The 17,739-nt window shown below is 48.3% G+C and overlaps 1 protein-coding gene across 1 annotated transcript in view; it reads right to left on the reverse strand.

Moving 5' to 3' along the window:
* The window catches only part of RBM7 (RNA binding motif protein 7), a 52,035-nt gene that overhangs the window by 22,390 nt on the left and 11,906 nt on the right, over nucleotides 1-17,739 (reverse strand). Inside the window, exon 3 of the mRNA XM_063943471.1 lies at nucleotides 6,449-6,545. Within this exon, the coding sequence (XP_063799541.1) occupies nucleotides 6,449-6,545 (97 nt within the window). The remainder of the gene's footprint in view (nucleotides 1-6,448; nucleotides 6,546-17,739) is intronic.

Genomic DNA, 17,739 nt, shown 5'->3' on the forward strand with positions numbered 1-17,739 from the left:
TGCTGGGAACACCGTAAGGACCATGGGGAATAGCGGCTCCACAGGAGACTGGGCACAACTAAAGAAAGCTTTAGGACTACCTGGTGTGCACTGGCTCCTCCCTCTATGACCCTCCTCCAGACCTCAGTTAGGATACTGTGCCCGGAAGAGCTGACACAATAAGGAAAGGTTTTGGAATCCCGGGTAAGACTCATACCAGCCACACCAATCACACCGTATAACTCGTGATATGATACCCAGTTAACAGTATGAAATAGAACTGAGCCTCTCAACAGATGGCTCAACAATAACCCTTTAGTTAGGCAATAACTAACTATATACAAGTATTGCAGACAATCCGCACTTGGGACGGGCGCCCAGCATCCACTACGGACTACGAGAAATAGATTTACCGGTGAGTAAAATCTTATTTTCTCTGACGTCCTAGTGGATGCTGGGAACTCCGTAAGGACCATGGGGATTATACCAAAGCTCCCAAACGGGCAGGTGCGGATGACTCTGCAGCACCGAATGAGCGAACTCTAGGTCCTCCTCAGCCAGGGTATCAAACTTGTAGAATTTAGCAAATGTGTTTGACCCCGACCAAGTAGCTGCTCGGCAAAGTTGTAAAGCAGAGACCCCTCGGGCATCCGCCCAAGAAGAGCCCACCTTCCTTGTGGAATGGGCTTTTACAGATTTAGGATGCGGCAGTCCAGCCGCAGAATGTGCAAGTGGAATCGTGCTACAGATCCAGCGAGCAATAGTCTGCTTTGAAGCAGGCGCACCCAACTTGTTGGGTGCATGCAGGATAAATAGCGAGTCAGTCTTTCTGACTCCAGCTGTCCTGGAAACATAGATTTTTAGGGCCCGGACTACGTCCAGCAACTTGGATTCCTCCAAGTTACGAGTAGCCGCAGGCACCACAATAGGCTGGTTCAAATGAAACGCTGAAACCACCTTTGGGAGAACTTGGGGACGAGTCCTCAATTCCGCCCTATCCATATGGAAAATCAGATAAGGGCTTTTACAAGACAAAGCCGCCAATTCTGACACACGCCTGGCCGAAGCCAAGGCCAACAGCATGACCACTTTCCACGTGAGATATTTTAGTTCCACGGTTTTAAGTGGTTCAAACCAATGCGACTTTAGGAAATCCAACACCACGTTGAGATACCACGGTGCCACTGGAGGCACAAACGGGGGCTGAATATGCAGCCCTCCCTTAACAAAAGTCTGAACTTCAGGCAATGAAGCCAGTTCTTTTTGGAAGAAAATGGACAGAGCCGAAAACTGGACCTTAATGGAACCCAATTTTAGGCCCATAGTCACTCCTGACTGTAGGAAGTGCAGAAATCGACCCAGTTGAAATTCCTCCGTTGGGGCCTTCCTGGCCTCACACCAAGCAACATATTTTCGCCATATGCGGTGATAATATTTTGCGGTCACATCTTTCCTAGCCTTAATCAGCGTAGGAATGACTTTATCCGGAATGCCCTTTTCCTTTAGGATCCGGTGTTCAACCGCCATGCCGTCAACGCAGCGGCGGTAAGTCTTGGAACAGACAGGGCCCCTGCTGCAGCAGGTCCTGTCTGAGCGGCAGAGGCCATGGGTCCTCAGAGATCATTTCTTGAAGTTCTGGGTACCAAGATCTTCTTGGCCAATCCGGAACCACGAGTATAGTGCTTACTCCTCTCCTCCTTATTATTCTCAGTACCTTGGGTATGAGAGGCAGAGGAAGGAAAACATACACCGACTGGTACACCCACTGTGTTACCAGAGCTTCCACAGCTATTGCCTGAGGGTCCCTTGACCTGGCGCAATAACATTTTAGCTTTTTGTTGAGGTGGGACGCCATCATGTCCACCTGTGGCCCTTCCCAATGGTGTACAATCATTTGGAAGACTTCTGGATGAAGTCCCCACTCTCCCGGGTGGAGGTTGTCCACTCCGGGAATGAACACTGCTGACAGTGCTAACACATGATTTTCCGCCCATCGGAGAATCCTTGTGGCTACTGCCATTGCCATCCTGCTTCTTGTGCCGCCCTGTCGGTTTACATGGGCGACCGCCGTGATGTTGTCTGACTAGATCAGCACCGGCTGGTTCTGAAGCAGGGGTCTTGCCTGACTTAGGGCATTGCAAATGGCCCTTAGTTCCAGAATATTTATGTGTAGGGAAGTCTCCTGACTTGACCATTGTCCTCGGAAGTTTCTTCCCTGTGTGACTGCCCCCCAACCTCGAAGGCTGGCATCCGTGGGTCACCAGGACCCAGTCCTGTATGCCGAATCTGCGGCCCTCTGGAAGATGAGCACTCTGCAGCCATCACAACAGCGACACCCTGGCCCTTGGAGACAGGGTTATCAGCCGATGCATCTGAAGATGCGATCCGGACCACTTGTCCTACAGATCCCACTGAAAGATCCTTGCATGGAACCCTCCGAATGGAGTTGCTTCGTAAGAAGCCACCATCTTTCCCAGGACTCGCGTGCAATGGTGCACCGACACCTGTTTTGGTTTTAGTCTGACTAGAGATGACAACTCCTTGGCCTTCTCCTCCGGGAGAAACACTTTTTTCTGTTCTGTGTCGAGAACCATCCCCAGGAACAGTAGACGCGTTATAGGAACCAGCTGCGACTTCGGAATGTTCAGGATCCAGCCGTGCTGTTGTAGCACTGCCCCAGCTAGTGCTACTCCGATCAACAACTGTTCCCTGGACCTCGCCTTTATAAGGAGATCGTCCAAGTACGGGATAATTATAACTCCCTTCCTTCGAAAGAGTATCATCATCTCTGCCATTACCTTGGTAAATACCCTCGGTGCCGTGGACAGACCAAACGGCAACGTCTGGAATTGGTAATGACAGTCCTGTACCACAAATCTGAGGTACTCCTGGTGAGGGGGGTAAATGGGGACATGCAGGTAAGCATCCTTGATGTCCAGTGATACCATGTAATCCCCTTCGTCCAGGCTTGCAATAACCGCCCTGAGCGATTCCATTTTGAACTTGAACCTTCGTATATAAGTGTTCAAGGATTTCAAATTTAAAATGGGTCTCACCGAACCGTCCGGTTTCGGTACCACAAACATTGTGGAATAGTAACCCCATCCCTGTTGAAGAAGGGGTACCTTGACTATCACCTGCTGCGAATACAGCTTGTGAATTGCCTCCAGCACTGCCTCCCTGTCTGAGGGAGCTGTCGGCAAGGCAGATTTGAGGAAACGGCGAGGGGGAGACGTCTCGAATTCCAGCTTGTACCCCTGAGATACTACCTGTAGAATCCAGGGATCCACCCGTGAGCGAGCCCACTGGTCGCTGAAATTCTTGAGACGGGCCCCCACCGTACCTGGCTCCGCCTGTGGAGCCCCAGCGTCATGCGGTGGACGTAGAGGAAGCGGGGGGAGGACTTTTGTTCCTGGGAACTGGCTGTATGCTGCAGCTTTTTCCCTCTACCTCTGCCTCTGGGCAGAAAGGACGCGCCTTTAACCCGCTTGCCTTTCTGGGGACGAAAGGACTGTACCTGATAATACGGTGCTTTCTTTGGCTGTGAGGGAACATGGGGCAAAATGTTGATTTCCCAGCTGTAGCTGTGGAAAACGAGGTCCGAGAGACCATCCCCAAACAACTCCTCACCCTTGTAAGGCAAAACTTCCATGTGCCTTTTAGAATCAGCATCACCTGTCCACTGCCGAGTTCCTGGCGGAAATGGACATTGCGTTTATTTTAGATGCCAGTCGGCAATTATCCCTCTGTGCATCTCTCATGTATAAGACTGCGTCTTTAATATGCTCTATGGTTAGCAATATAGTGTCCCTGTCTAAGGTACAGAGAATCTGATCACGCAGCTGCAGCACTGCACATTCATGCTGAAGCAATAGCTGGTCTCAGTATAATGTTTGAGTGTGTATATACAGACTTCAGGATAGCCTCCTGCGTTCTATCTGCAGGCTCCTTTAGGGCGGCCGTGTCCCGAGACGGTAGTGCCACCTTCTTTGACAGACGTGTGAGCGCTTTATCCACCCTAGGGGATGTCTCCCAACGTGACCTATCCTCTGGCGGGAAAGGGTACGCCATTAGTAACCTTTTAGAAATTACCAGTTTCTTATCGGGGGAAACTCACGCTTCTTCACACATTTAGTTCATCAGATGGGGGAAAAACCACTGGAAGCTTTTTTCTCCCCAAACATAATACCCTTTTTTGTGGTACCTGGGGTAATATCAGAAATGTGCAACACATTTTTCATTGCCGTAATCATGTAACGGGTGGCTCTATTGGAATGTACAGTAGTCTCATCGTCGTCGACACTGGAGTCAGTATCCGTGTCGACATCTGTGTCTGCCATCTGAGGTAGTGGGCATTTTAGGGCCCCTGATGGCTTTTGAGATGCCTGGGCAGGCACGGGCTGAGAAGCCGGCTGTCCCACATCTGCTATGTCGTCAAACCTTTTATGTAAGGAGTTGACACAGTCACGTAATTCCTACCACATGTCCATCCACTCAGGTGTCGACCCCGCAGGGGGTGACATCACATTTATCGGCATATGCTCCGCCTCCACATAAGCCTCCTCATCAAACATGTTGACACAGCCGTACCGACACACCGCACACACACAGGGAATGCTCTGACTGAGGACAGGACCCCACAAAGTCATTTGGGGAGACAGAGAGAGAGTATGCCAGCACACACCAGAGCGCTATATATACAGGGATTCACACTACCCACAGTGATTTTTCCCCTATAGCTGCTGATATTACACAGATTTGCGCCTAAATTTAGTGCCCCCCCTCTCTTTTTAACCCTTCGAGCCTGAAAACTACAGGGGAGAGCCTGGGGAGCTGTCTTCCAGCTGCACTGTGAAGAGAAAATGTCGCCAGTGTGCTGAGGGAGATAGCCCCGCCCCTTTTTCGGCGGACTTTTCCCGCTCTTATAATCATAATGTGGCCGGGGTATTTTACACATATATAGCTTATTAGGCTAGATTATGTGTGATTTGCCACTCTTAAAGGTACTCTAATTGCTGCCCAGGGCGCCCCCCCCCAGCGCCCTGCACCCATCAGTGACCGGAGTATGTGGTGTGCACAGGGAGCAATGGCGCACCGCTGCAGTGCCGTGCGCTACCTTAATGAAGACCGGAGTCTTCTGCCGCCGATTTCCTGGACGTTCTTCTTGCTTCTGGCTCTGCAAGGGGGACGGCGGCGCGGCTCCGGGACCGGACGACCGAGGCTGGGCCTGTGTTCGATCCCTCTGGAGCTAATGGTGTCCAGTAGCTTAAGAAGCCCAAGCTAGCTGCAAGCAGGTAGGTTCGCTTCTCTCCCCTAAGTCCCTCGTAGCAGTGAGTCTGTTGCCAGCAGATCTCACTGAAAATAAAAAACCTAAAAATATACTTTCTTTTCTAGGAGCTCAGGAGAGCCCCTAGTGTGCATCCAGCTCGGACGGGCACAAAATTCTAACTGAGGTCTGGAGGAGGGTCATAGAGGGAGGAGCCAGTGCACACCAGGTAGTCCTAAAGCTTTCTTTAGTTGTGCCCAGTCTCCTGCGGAGCCGCTATTCCCCATGGTCCTTACGGAGTTCCCAGCATCCACTAGGACGTCAGAGAAATTTGAATATATAAGCGCTCTAATTAATGAGGGTACATTGTTGCTTACACGCTACATCAGTGCCAGTGATGTATAGTCTCAATAGCTGTATAAATGGTGAGCTGGACCCACCCATTTCACAAGAGTTGGACTTTTCTCCTAATGTCGCGAACTCCAAATTCTCGAACATCCTCCTAACTCTTTACAACCACTATCTTCTCTCCTTTGGCCTTTCCCTCCCTCAGTGACCGTACCCCTTCACATGTCTTTTCCTCCTACTGCCTCCTTGACACCCTCCACATATGTCCTCTCTGTTCTTTTCCTGCCTATTCATTTCAGTTCAACTCCATCTCATTTCCTCTACATATAAGTGTCCTTTAAGGGTCCGTTCTTGGACAACACTTCTCCTTTGGAAAAGTTCTCTTTCAGCCTCCAATACCAGTGATATGTTGAGAACACTCAAGTCTACTGCCCCTTCCCTTACCACCACCCTTTCTTCAGTTCCACATAGCTGCTACCTTAGTGCCACCCCCTCCTCCTCTTCCCCACACATTGAGGCCATCTCCCAGTTCTGCCCCATCCACTTCTGTTACATCTCCAGGACATGGCCCTTACTTATTTCAGATGCGACCAAAATCCAAATCCACACACTCCTCTTCTCCTTTCTAGCCTCCACCCACTGAAATCCATCCTTAACACTGATGTGAATTTGCTTTCTCGCCATACGGCATCTGATAAAGTAGTAACATGAAACACCCTTACAAAGAACGCTCTACACATCCAGTCCTACTTCAGCCTATCCAAGGTGAATGTTCGAAGATTGTAAAACTAAAGTGGCAAACAGCAATTAGGAAATAGGCTCTTATTAGAACACAAATTACTTGGACCAATTTACCTGCGGTCATGCGCTGCTGGACTGTTTACAGCAAAACTTCCATTTCCTTGCGATGAGTAGGCTGCGCTATTTGCGTCTCCAGAACCATGACTGCTTCCTAGCAACAAAAGCACATATTCCATAATAACACGACTGTAAACAATGATGGGCATTTTACCTCGCATGTCTTAAGATCTACTTTGGATACAAATTGTATTATCACAGTTAGAGCACGTACGCCACACATGCGTGCTGTTCTAATATAATACTACTATTGGTCTGTCATCTCTCTGGCTCTCAAAATAAACTTAAGAGATTATTTTATATACACACACACACGAGCCCTATTGACAGACAACTAAACAATAGTAGTGTGAAATAACTTTAACACCTTATACCGCTAAATCTATACGGAAAATCTGGTTTTCTTCTGTCAACCTCTCCAAGTGCCGGTGTGTCTACCCGCAAATAACCCAGTTCTCTCCTGCGGTGTGAACGGGGTCTGCCCTGGCTGTGATACAGGGCCCCGGCATTTTAGTGGGAGAGGTATTGATGTATATTATATACATAGTAACATAGTATCGGAGGTTGAAAAAAGACAATTGTCCATCGAGTTCAACCTATTTGTGGTCTCCTATGCATGATGATTTGACTAAAATTTCTGATTGATGCTGCTGTCAGCCGCTGCATTTTATCCCTATTTATAGTAACTATAATGCATGACTATGCACCATACCCCTGGATATCCTTATCCATTAGGAATTTATCTAACCCATTCTTAAAGGTGTTGACAGATTCCGCCATTACAACTCCCTCGGGCAGGGAATTCCAAACACGTATTGTCCTTACCGTGAAAAAGCCTTTACGACGTATTGTGCGGAATCTTCTCTCCTCTAACCTGAGCGAGTGTCCACGAGTCCTCTGTGTTGATCTAACCAAAAACAGGTCCCGCGCAAGCTCTGTGTATTGTCCCCTTATATATTTGTAGATGTTGATCATATCCCCTCTTAGTCTCCGCTTTTCCAATGTAAACATGCCTAGTCTTTCAAGCCTTTCCTTATATTCCATCATCTCCATGCCCTTAATTAGTTTGGTCGCCCTCCTCTGTACCTTTTCTAGCTCCAGGATATCCTTTTTGTAGTACGGTGCCCAGAATTGTACACAGTATTCAAGGTGTGGCCTCACTAGTGATTTATATAACGGGAGTATAATACTCTCGTCCCTAGCATCAATACCCCGTTTTATGCATGCTAATATCTTATTAGCCTTCTTTGCTGCAGTCCTACTTTGGGTAATACTGCTTAAGCTTGCTATCTATGAGGACACCCAAGTCCAGTACAGAATCCCCTAATTTTACCCCATTTAGTAGGTAGGTGTAATTTTTGTTCTTGTTACCACAGTGCATTACCTTACACTTGTCTGTGTTGAAGCGCATTCTCCATTTGGCTATCCATGCTTCTAATTTAACTAAGTCGTTCTGAAGAGACTCGGCATCCTCCTCTGTATTTATAGCCTTACACAATTTGGTATCATCTGCAAAAATTGACACCATGCTCTCTAGACCTTCTGTTAGGTCGTTAATGAAAATATTGAACAATAGCGGTCCTAATACGGAGCCTTGCGGCACACCACTTAGCACTTCAGTCCAAGTTGAAAAAATAAGAATTTACTTACCGATAATTCTATTTCTCGTAGTCCTAAGTGGATGCTGGGGACTCCGTAAGGACCATGGGGAATAGCGGCTCCGCAGGAGACTGGGCACAAAAGTAAAGCTTTAGGACTACCTGGTGTGCACTGGCTCCTCCCTCTATGACCCTCCTCCAAGCCTCAGTTAGGATACTGTGCCCGGACGAGCGTACACAATAAGGAAGGATTTTGAATCCCGGGTAAGACTCATACCAGCCACACCAATCACACCGTATAACTCGTGATCTAAACCCAGTTAACAGCATGATAACAGAGGAGCCTCTAGAAAAGATGGCTCACTACAGCAATAACCCGATTTTTTGGTAACAATAACTATGTACCAGTATTGCAGACAATCCGCACTTGGGATGGGCGCCCAGCATCCACTACGGACTACGAGAAATAGAATTATCGGTAAGTAAATTCTTATTTTCTCTAACGTCCTAAGTGGATGCTGGGGACTCCGTAAGGACCATGGGGATTATACCAAAGCTCCCAAACGGGCGGGAGTGCGCGGATGACTCTGCAGCACCAAATGAGAGAACTCCAGGTCCTCCTCAGCCAGGGTATCAATTTTGTAGAATTTTACAAACGTATTTGCTCCTGACCAAGTAGCTGCTCGGCAAAGTTGTAAAGCCGAGACCCCTCGGGCAGCCGCCCAAGATGAGCCCACCTTCCTTGTGGAGTGGGCATTTACAGATTTTTGGCTGTGGCAGGCCTGCCACAGAATGTGCAAGCTGAATTGTACTACAAATCCAACGAGCAATAGTCTGCTTAGAAGCAGGAGCACCCAGCTTGTTGGGTGCATACAGGATAAACAGCGAGTCAGATTTTCTGACTCCAGCCGTCCTGGAAACATATTTTCAGGGCCCTGACAACGTCTAGCAACTTGGAGTCCTCCAAGTCCCTAGTAGCCGCAGGCACCACAATAGGTTGGTTCAGGTGAAACGCTGAAACCACCTTAGGGAGAAACTGAGGACGAGTCCTCAATTCCGCCCTGTCCGAATGGAAAATCAGATAAGGGCTTTTACAGGATAAAGCCGCCAATTCTGACACGCGCCTGGCCCAGGCCAGGGCCAACAGCATGACCACTTTCCATGTGAGATATTTTAACTCCACAGATTTAAGTGGTTCAAACCAATGTGACTTTTGGAACCCAAAAAACTACATTGAGATCCCAAAGTGCCACTGGAGGCACAAAAGGAGGCTGTATATGCAGTACCCCTTTTACAAACGTCTGAACTTCAGGGACTGAAGCTAGTTCTTTTTGGAAGAAAATTGACAGGGCCGAAATTTGAACCTTAATGGACCCCAATTTCAGGCCCATAGACACTCCTGTTTGCAGGAAATGTAGGAATCGACCCAGTTGAATTTCCTCTGTCGGGCCTTACTGGCCTCGCACCACGCAACATATTTTCGCCAAATGCGGTGATAATGTTTTGCGGTTACATCCTTCCTGGCTTTGATCAGGATAGGGATGACTTCATCCGGAATGCCTTTTTTCCTTCAGGATCCGGTGTTCAACCGCCATGCCGTCAAACGCAGCCGCTGTAAGTCTTGGAACAGACAGGGTCCTTGCTGGAGCAGGTCCCTTCTTAGAGGTAGAGGCCACGGATCCTCCGTGAGCATCTCTTGAAGTTCCGGTTACCAAGTCCTTCTTGGCCAATCCGGAGCCACGAATATAGTGCTTACTCCTCTCCATCTTATCAATCTCAGTACCTTGGGTATGAGAGGCAGAGGAGGGAACACATACACTGACTGGTACACCCATGGTGTTACCAGAGCGTCTACAGCTATTGCCTGAGGGTCCCTTGACCTGGCGCAATACCTGTCGAGTTTTTCCCAACGGTTTATAATCATGTGGAAGACTTCTGGGTGAAGTCTCCACTCTCCCGGGTGGAGGTCGTGTCTGCCGAGGAAGTCTGCTTCCCAGTTGTCCACTCCCGGAATGAATACTGATGACAGTGCTATCACATGATTTTCCGCCCAGCGAAGAATCCTTGCAGCTTCTGCCATTGCCCTCCTGCTTCTTGTGCCACCCCGTCTGTTTACGTGGGTGACTGCCGTGATGTTGTCCGACTGGATCAACACCGGCTGACCTTGAAGCAGAGGTCTTGCTAAGCTTAGAGCATTGTAAATGGCCCTTAGCTTCAGGATATTTATGTGAAGTGATGTCTCCAGGCTTGACCATAAGCCCTGGAAATTCCTTCCCTGTGTGACTGCTCCCCAGCCTCGCAGGCTGGCATCCGTGGTCACCAGGACCCAGTCCTGAAAGCCGAATCTGCGGCCCTCTAGAAGATGAGCACTCTGCAACCACCACAGGAGGGACACCCTTGTCCTTGGTGACAGGGTTATCCGCTGATGCATCTGAAGATGCGACCCGGACCATTTGTCCAGCAGGTCCCACTGGAAAGTTCTTGCGTGGTATCTGCCGAATGGGATTGCTTCGTAGGAAGCCACCATTTTACCCAGAACCCTTGTGCATTGATGCACTGAGACTTGGCTCGGTTTTAGGAGGTTCCTGACTAGCTCTGATAACTCCCTGGCTTTCTCCTCCGGGAGAAACACCTTTTTCTGGACTGTGTCCAGGATCATCCCTAGGAACAGAAGACGAGTCGTCGGAACCAGCTGCGATTTTGGAATATTGAGAATCCAATCGTGCTGCCGCAACACTACCTGAGATAGTGCTACACCGACCTCCAACTGTTCCCTGGATCTTACCCTTATCAGGGAATCGTCCAAGTAAGGGATAACTAAAATTCCCTTCCTTCGAAGGAATATCATTTCGGCCATTACCTTGGTAAAGACCCGGGGTGCCGTGGACCATCCATACGGCAGCGTCTGAACTGATAGTGACAGTTCTGTACCATAAACCTGAGGTACCCTTGGTGAGAAGGGTAAATTTTTACATGAAGGTAAGCATCCTTGATGTCCCGAGACATCATGTAGTCCCCTTCTTCCAGGTTCGCAATCACTGCTCTGAGTGACTCAATCTTGAATTTGAACCTCTGTATGTAAGTGTTCAAAGATTTTAGATTTAGAAACGGTCTCACCGAGCCGTCCGGCTTCGGTACCACAACAGTGTGGAATAATACCCCGTTCCCTGTTGCAGGAGGGGTACCTTGATTATCACCTGCTGGGAATACAGCTTGTGAACGGCTTCCAAAACTGTCTCCCTGTCAGAAGGAGACATCGGTAAAGCCGACTTTAGGAAACGGCGAGGGGGAGACGTCTCGAATTCCAATTTGTACCCCTGAGATATCACCTGAAGGATCCAGGGGTCTACTTGCGAGTGAGCCCACTGCGCGCTGAAATTCATTGAGACGGGCCCCCCACCGTGCCTGATTCTGCTTGTAAAGCCCCAGCGTCATACTGAGGGCTTGGCGGAGGCGGGAGAGGGTTTCTGTTCCTGGGAACTGGCTGATTTCTGCAGCCTTTTTCCTCTCCCTCTGTCACGGGGCAGAAATGAGGAACCTTTTGCCCGCTTGTCCACGAAAAGACTGCGCCTGATAATACGGCGTCTTCTCATGTTGAGAGGCGACCTGGGGTACACACGTGGATTTCCCAGCTGTTGCCGTGGCCACCAGGTCTGAAAGCCCCTTAATAAGGCAATACTTCCAAATGCCGTTTGGAATCCGCATCATCTGACCACTGTCGTGTCCATAACCCTCTACTGGTAGAAATGGACAACGCACTTAGACTTGATGCCAGTCGGCAAATATTCCGCTGTGCATCACGCATATATAGAAATGCATCTTTCAAATGCTCTATAGGCAATAATATACTGTCCCTATCTAGGGTATCAATATTTTCAGTCAGGGAATCCGACCACGCCAACCCAGCACTGCACATCCAGGCTGAGGCGATTGCTGGTCGCAGTATAACACCAGTATGTGTGTAAATACATTTTAGGATACCCTCCTGCTTTCTATCAGCAGGATCCTTAAGGGCGGCCATCTCAGGAGAGGGTAGAGCCCTTGTTCTTACAAGCGTGTGAGCGCTTTATCCACCCTAGGGGGTGTTTCCCAACACACCCTAACCTCTGGCGGGAAAGGATATAATGCCAATAACATTTTAGAAATTATCAGTTGTTATCGGGGGAAAACCACGCATCATCACACACCTCATTTAATTTCTCAGATTCAGGAAAACTACAGGTAGTTTTTCCTCACCGAACATAATACCCCTTTTTGGTGGTACTCGTATTATCAGAAATGTGTAAAACATTTTTCATTGCCTCAATCATGTAACGTGTGGCCCTACTGGAAGTCACATTTGTCTCTTCACCGTCGACACTGGAGTCCGTATCCGTGTCGGCGTCTATATCTGCCATCTGAGGTAACGGGCGCTTTAGAGCCCCTGACGGCCTATGAGACGTCTGGACAGGCACAAGCTGAGTAGCCGGCTGTCTCATGTCAACCACTGTCTTTTATACAGAGCTGACACTGTCACGTAATTCCTTCCAACAGTTCATCCACTCAGGTGTCGACCCCCTAGGGGGTGACATCACTATTACAGGCAATCTGCTCCGTCTCCACATCATTTTTCTCCTCATACATGTCGACACAAATGTACCGACACACAGCACACACACAGGGAATGCTCTGATAGAGGACAGGACCCCACTAGCCCTTTGGGGAGACAGAGGGAGAGTTTGCCAGCACACACCAGAGCGCTATAGATTATATATATATATATATATATATATATATATATATATATATATAGGGATAACCTTATATAAGTGTTTTTCCCCTTATAGCTGCTGTATTGTTAATACTGCGCCTAATTAGTGCCCCCCTCTCTTTTTTAACCCTTTCTGTAGTGTAGTGACTGCAGGGGAGAGCCAGGGGAGCTTCCCTCCAACTGAGCTGTGAGGGAAAATGGCGCCAGTGTGCTGAGGAGATAGGCTCCGCCCCTTTTTCGCGGACTTTTCTCCTGCTTTTTTATGGATTCTGGCAGGGGTTAAAATTCATCCATATAGCCCTGGGGGCTATATGTGATGTATTTTCGCCAGCCAAGGTGTTTTTATTGCTACTCAGGGCGCCCCCCCCTAGCGCCCTGCACCCTCAGTGATTGAAGTGTGAAGTGTGCTGAGGAGCAATGGCGCACAGCTGCAGTGCTGTGCGCTACCTTGGTGAAGACAGGACGTCTTCTGCCGCCGATTTTCCGGACCTCTTCTGTCTTCTGGCTCTGTAAGGGGGCCGGCGGCGCGGCTCTGGGACCCATCCATGGCTGGGCCTGTGATCGTCCCTCTGGAGCTAATGTCCAGTAGCCTAAGAAGCCCAATCCACTCTGCACGCAGGTGAGTTCGCTTCTTCTCCCCTTAGTCCCTCGATGCAGTGAGCCTGTTGCCAGCAGGTCTCACTGAAAATAAAAAACCTAAACTAAAACTTTCACTAAGAAGCTCAGGAGAGCCACCTAGTGTGCACCCTTCTCGTTCGGGCACAAAAATCTAACTGAGGCTTGGAGGAGGGTCATAGGGGGAGGAGCCAGTGCACACCAGGTAGTTCTAAAGCTTTACTTTTGTGCCCAGTCTCCTGCGGAGCCGCTATTCCCCATGGTCCTTACGGAGTCCCCAGCATCCACTTAGGACGTTAGAGAAAGATCCATTAACCACAACGCGCTGCTCCCCATTATCTAACCAGTTTTTGACCCAAGTGCATATTGTGCTTCCTAGCCCTGATTCTTGTAGCTTGTAGATAAGTCTCATGTGTGGTACAGTATCGAACGCTTTGGCAAAGTCAAAAGAGATTACATCCACGTCTTTACCCTGAACTAGGTTTGCGCTTACTGTTTCATAAAAGCCAAGTGGTTTGACAGGATCTGTCCTTCATAAACCCATGTTGATTCCTTTTAATGACCTTATTGACTTCAAGGAACTTCTGAATACTATCTCTTAGAATACCTTCCAATACTTTCCCCACTATAGATGTAAGACTAACTGGTCTATAATTACCTGGTTCAGCTTTACTTCCCTTTTTGAATATAGGCACTACTTCCGCTATACGCCAGTCTTTGGGAACCATACCTGATATAACTGAATCCTTAAAGATCAAAGATAGCGGTTTTGCCAGTTCAGAGTGAAGCTCCATTAGAACCCTTGGATGAATGTCATCAGGCCCTGGTGATTTATTAATCTTTAAATGTTTTAATCGGTCACAGACTACTTCCTCGCTTAAATAAGTACCTATCAGTGGGATATTCTCATTATTGAGATTGTGCGTCAGTCCCTGAATTGGGTCCTCTCTAGTGAATACTGTTGAAAAAAACTCATTTAGTGTGTCCGCTATGTCATTATCATTTTTGCTTAAGACTCCCAACTTGTCTTTTAAAGGGCCTATACTCTCCTTCTTTAATCTCTTGCTATTAATGTATTTAAGAATTTTCTGGAATTTGCTTTGCTTTCCTTAGCTACTAGTTTTTCAGTTTCTACTTTAGCAGCTCTTATTTCCTTTTTGCAAATTTTGTTACATTCCTTATAGTACTGAAATGACTCTGCTTCCCCGTCAGATTTCTATTTTTTAAATGCTCGCCTTTCCTTGCCCATAAGTTCCTTAATCTTTTTGTTAAGCCACATCGGTTTATGATTTTTATTCATTTTTTTGCTGCTCATAGGGATAAATTTGAGTGTATTTTTAGCTAGCAGGAATTTTAGTACCTCCCATTTCTCCGTAGTATTTTTTCCTAAAAACAAACCTTCCCATTCAATATCCCTGAAAAATACCCTCATCTTTTCAAAATTTGCTTTGCTAAAGTTTAGAGTCCTAGTTGAGCCAGTATAGGGCTGTTTATGGAAACGGATATTGAATGCGACCATATTGTGGTCGCTGTTTCCTATGGGTTCCCCTACTATAATACCGGATACCAAAATCCCCATTGTTTGTTAATACCAGGTCTAAGATTGCATTGTACCTAGTTGGTTCCTCAATTAGTTGGACTAAGTAGGTATCATTAAATAAGAATTTACTTACCGATAATTCTATTTCTCGTAGTCCGTAGTGGATGCTGGGGACTCTGTAAGGACCATGGGGAATAGCGGCTCCGCAGGAGACTGGGCACATCTAAAGAAAGCTTTAGGACTATATGGTGTGCACTGGCTCCTCCCCCTATGACCCTCCTCCAAGCCTCAGTTAGGATACTGTGCCCGGACGAGCGTACACAATAAGGAAGGATTTTGAATCCCGGGTAAGACTCATTACCAGCCACACCAATCACACTGTACAACTTGTGATCTGAACCCAGTTAACAGCATGATAACAGAGGAGCCTCTAGAAAAGATGGCTCACTACAGCAATAACCCGATTTTTTGGTAACAATAACTATGTACCAGTATTGCAGACAATCCGCACTTGGGATGGGCGCCCAGCATCCACTACGGACTACGAGAAATAGAATTATCGGTAAGTAAATTCTTATTTTCTCTAACGTCCTAAGTGGATGCTGGGGACTCCGTAAGGACCATGGGGATTATACCAAAGCTCCCAAACGGGCGGGAGAGTGCGGATGACTCTGCAGCACCAATTGAGAGAACTCCAGGTCCTCCTCAGCCAGGGTATCAATTTTGTAGAATTTTACAAACGTATTTGCTCCTGACCAAGTAGCTGCTCGGCAAAGTTGTAAAGCCGAGACCCCTCGGGCAGCCGCCCAAGATGAGCCCACCTTCCTTGTGGAGTGGGCATTTACAGATTTTTGGCTGTGGCAGGCCTGCCACAGAATGTGCAAGCTGAATTGTACTACAAATCCAACGAGCAATAGTCTGCTTAGAAGCAGGAGCACCCAGCTTGTTGGGTGCATACAGGATAAACAGCGAGTCAGATTTTCTGACTCCAGCCGTCCTGGAAACATATTTTCAGGGCCCTGACAACGTCTAGCAACTTGGAGTCCTCCAAGTCCCTAGTAGCCGCAGGCACCACAATAGGTTGGTTCAGGTGAAACGCTGAAACCACCTTAGGGAGAAACTGAGGACGAGTCCTCAATTCCACCCTGTCCGAATGGAAAATCAGATAAGGGCTTTTACAGGATAAAGCCGCCAATTCTGACACGCGCCTGGCCCAGGCCAGGGCCAACAGCATGACCACTTTCCATGTGAGATATTTTAACTCCACAGATTTAAGTGGTTCAAACCAATGTGACTTTTGGAACCCAAAAAACTACATTGAGATCCCAAAGTGCCACTGGAGGCACAAAAGGAGGCTGTATATGCAGTACCCCTTTTACAAACGTCTGAACTTCAGGGACTGAAGCTAGTTCTTTTTGGAAGAAAATTGACAGGGCCGAAATTTGAACCTTAATGGACCCCAATTTCAGGCCCATAGACACTCCTGTTTGCAGGAAATGTAGGAATCGACCCAGTTGAATTTCCTCCGTCGGGCCTTACTGGCCTCGCACCACGCAACATATTTTCGCCAAATGCGGTGATAATGTTTTGCGGTTACATCCTTCCTGGCTTTGATCAGGATAGGGATGACTTCATCCGGAATGCCTTTTTTCCTTCAGGATCCGGCGTTCAACCGCCATGCCGTCAAACGCAGTCGCGGTAAGTCTTGGAACAGACAGGGTCCTTGTTGGAGCAGGTCCCTTCTTAGAGGTAGAGGCCACGGATCCTCCGTGAGTATCTCTTGAAGTTCCGGTTACCAAGTCCTTCTTGGCCAATCCGGAGCCACGAATATAGTGCTTACTCCTCTCCATCTTATCAATCTCAGTACCTTGGGTATGAGAGGCAGAGGAGGGAACACATACACTGACTGGTACACCCACGGTGTTACCAGAGCGTCTACAGCTATTGCCTGAGGGTCCCTTGACCTGGCGCAATACCTGTCGAGTTTTTCCCAACGGTTTATAATCATGTGGAAGACTTCTGGGTGAAGTCCCCACTCTCCCGGGTGGAGGTCGTGCTGAGGAAGTCTGCTTCCCAGTTGTCCACTCCCGGAATGAATACTGCTGACAGTGCTATCACATGATTTTCCGCCCAGCGAAGAATCCTTGCAGCTTCTGCCATTGCCCTCCTGCTTCTTGTGCCACCCTGTCTGTTTACGTGGGTGACTGCCGTGATGTTGTCCGACTGGATCAACACCGGCTGACCTTGAAGCAGAGGTCTTGCTAAGCTTAGAGCATTGTAAATGGCCCTTAGCTTCAGGATATCTATGTGAAGTGATGTCTCCAGGCTTGACCATAAGCCCTGGATATTCCTTCCCTGTGTGACTGCTCCCCAGCCTCGCAGGCTGGCATCCGTGGTCACCAGGACCCAGTCCTGAATGCCGAATCTGCGGCCCTCTAGAAGATGAGCACTCTGCAACCACCACAAGAGGGACACCCTTGTCCTTGGTGACAGGGTTATCCGCTGATGCATCTGAAGATGCGACCCGGACCATTTGTCCAGCAGGTCCCACTGGAAAGTTCTTGCGTGGAATCTGCCGAATGGGATTGCTTCGTAGGAAGCCACCATTTTACCCAGAACCCTTGTGCATTGATGCACTGAGACTTGGCTCGGTTTTAGGAGGTTCCTGACTAGCTCGGATAACTCCCTGTCTTTCCCCTCCAGGAGAAACACCTTTTTCTGGACTGTGTCCAGGATCATCCCTAGGAACCGAAGACAAGTCGTCGGAACCAGCTGCGATTTTGGA

Source organism: Pseudophryne corroboree, chromosome 10 (genome assembly GCF_028390025.1).
Source record: "Pseudophryne corroboree isolate aPseCor3 chromosome 10, aPseCor3.hap2, whole genome shotgun sequence".
In the NCBI taxonomy this organism is placed as follows: Eukaryota; Metazoa; Chordata; class Amphibia; order Anura; family Myobatrachidae; genus Pseudophryne; species Pseudophryne corroboree.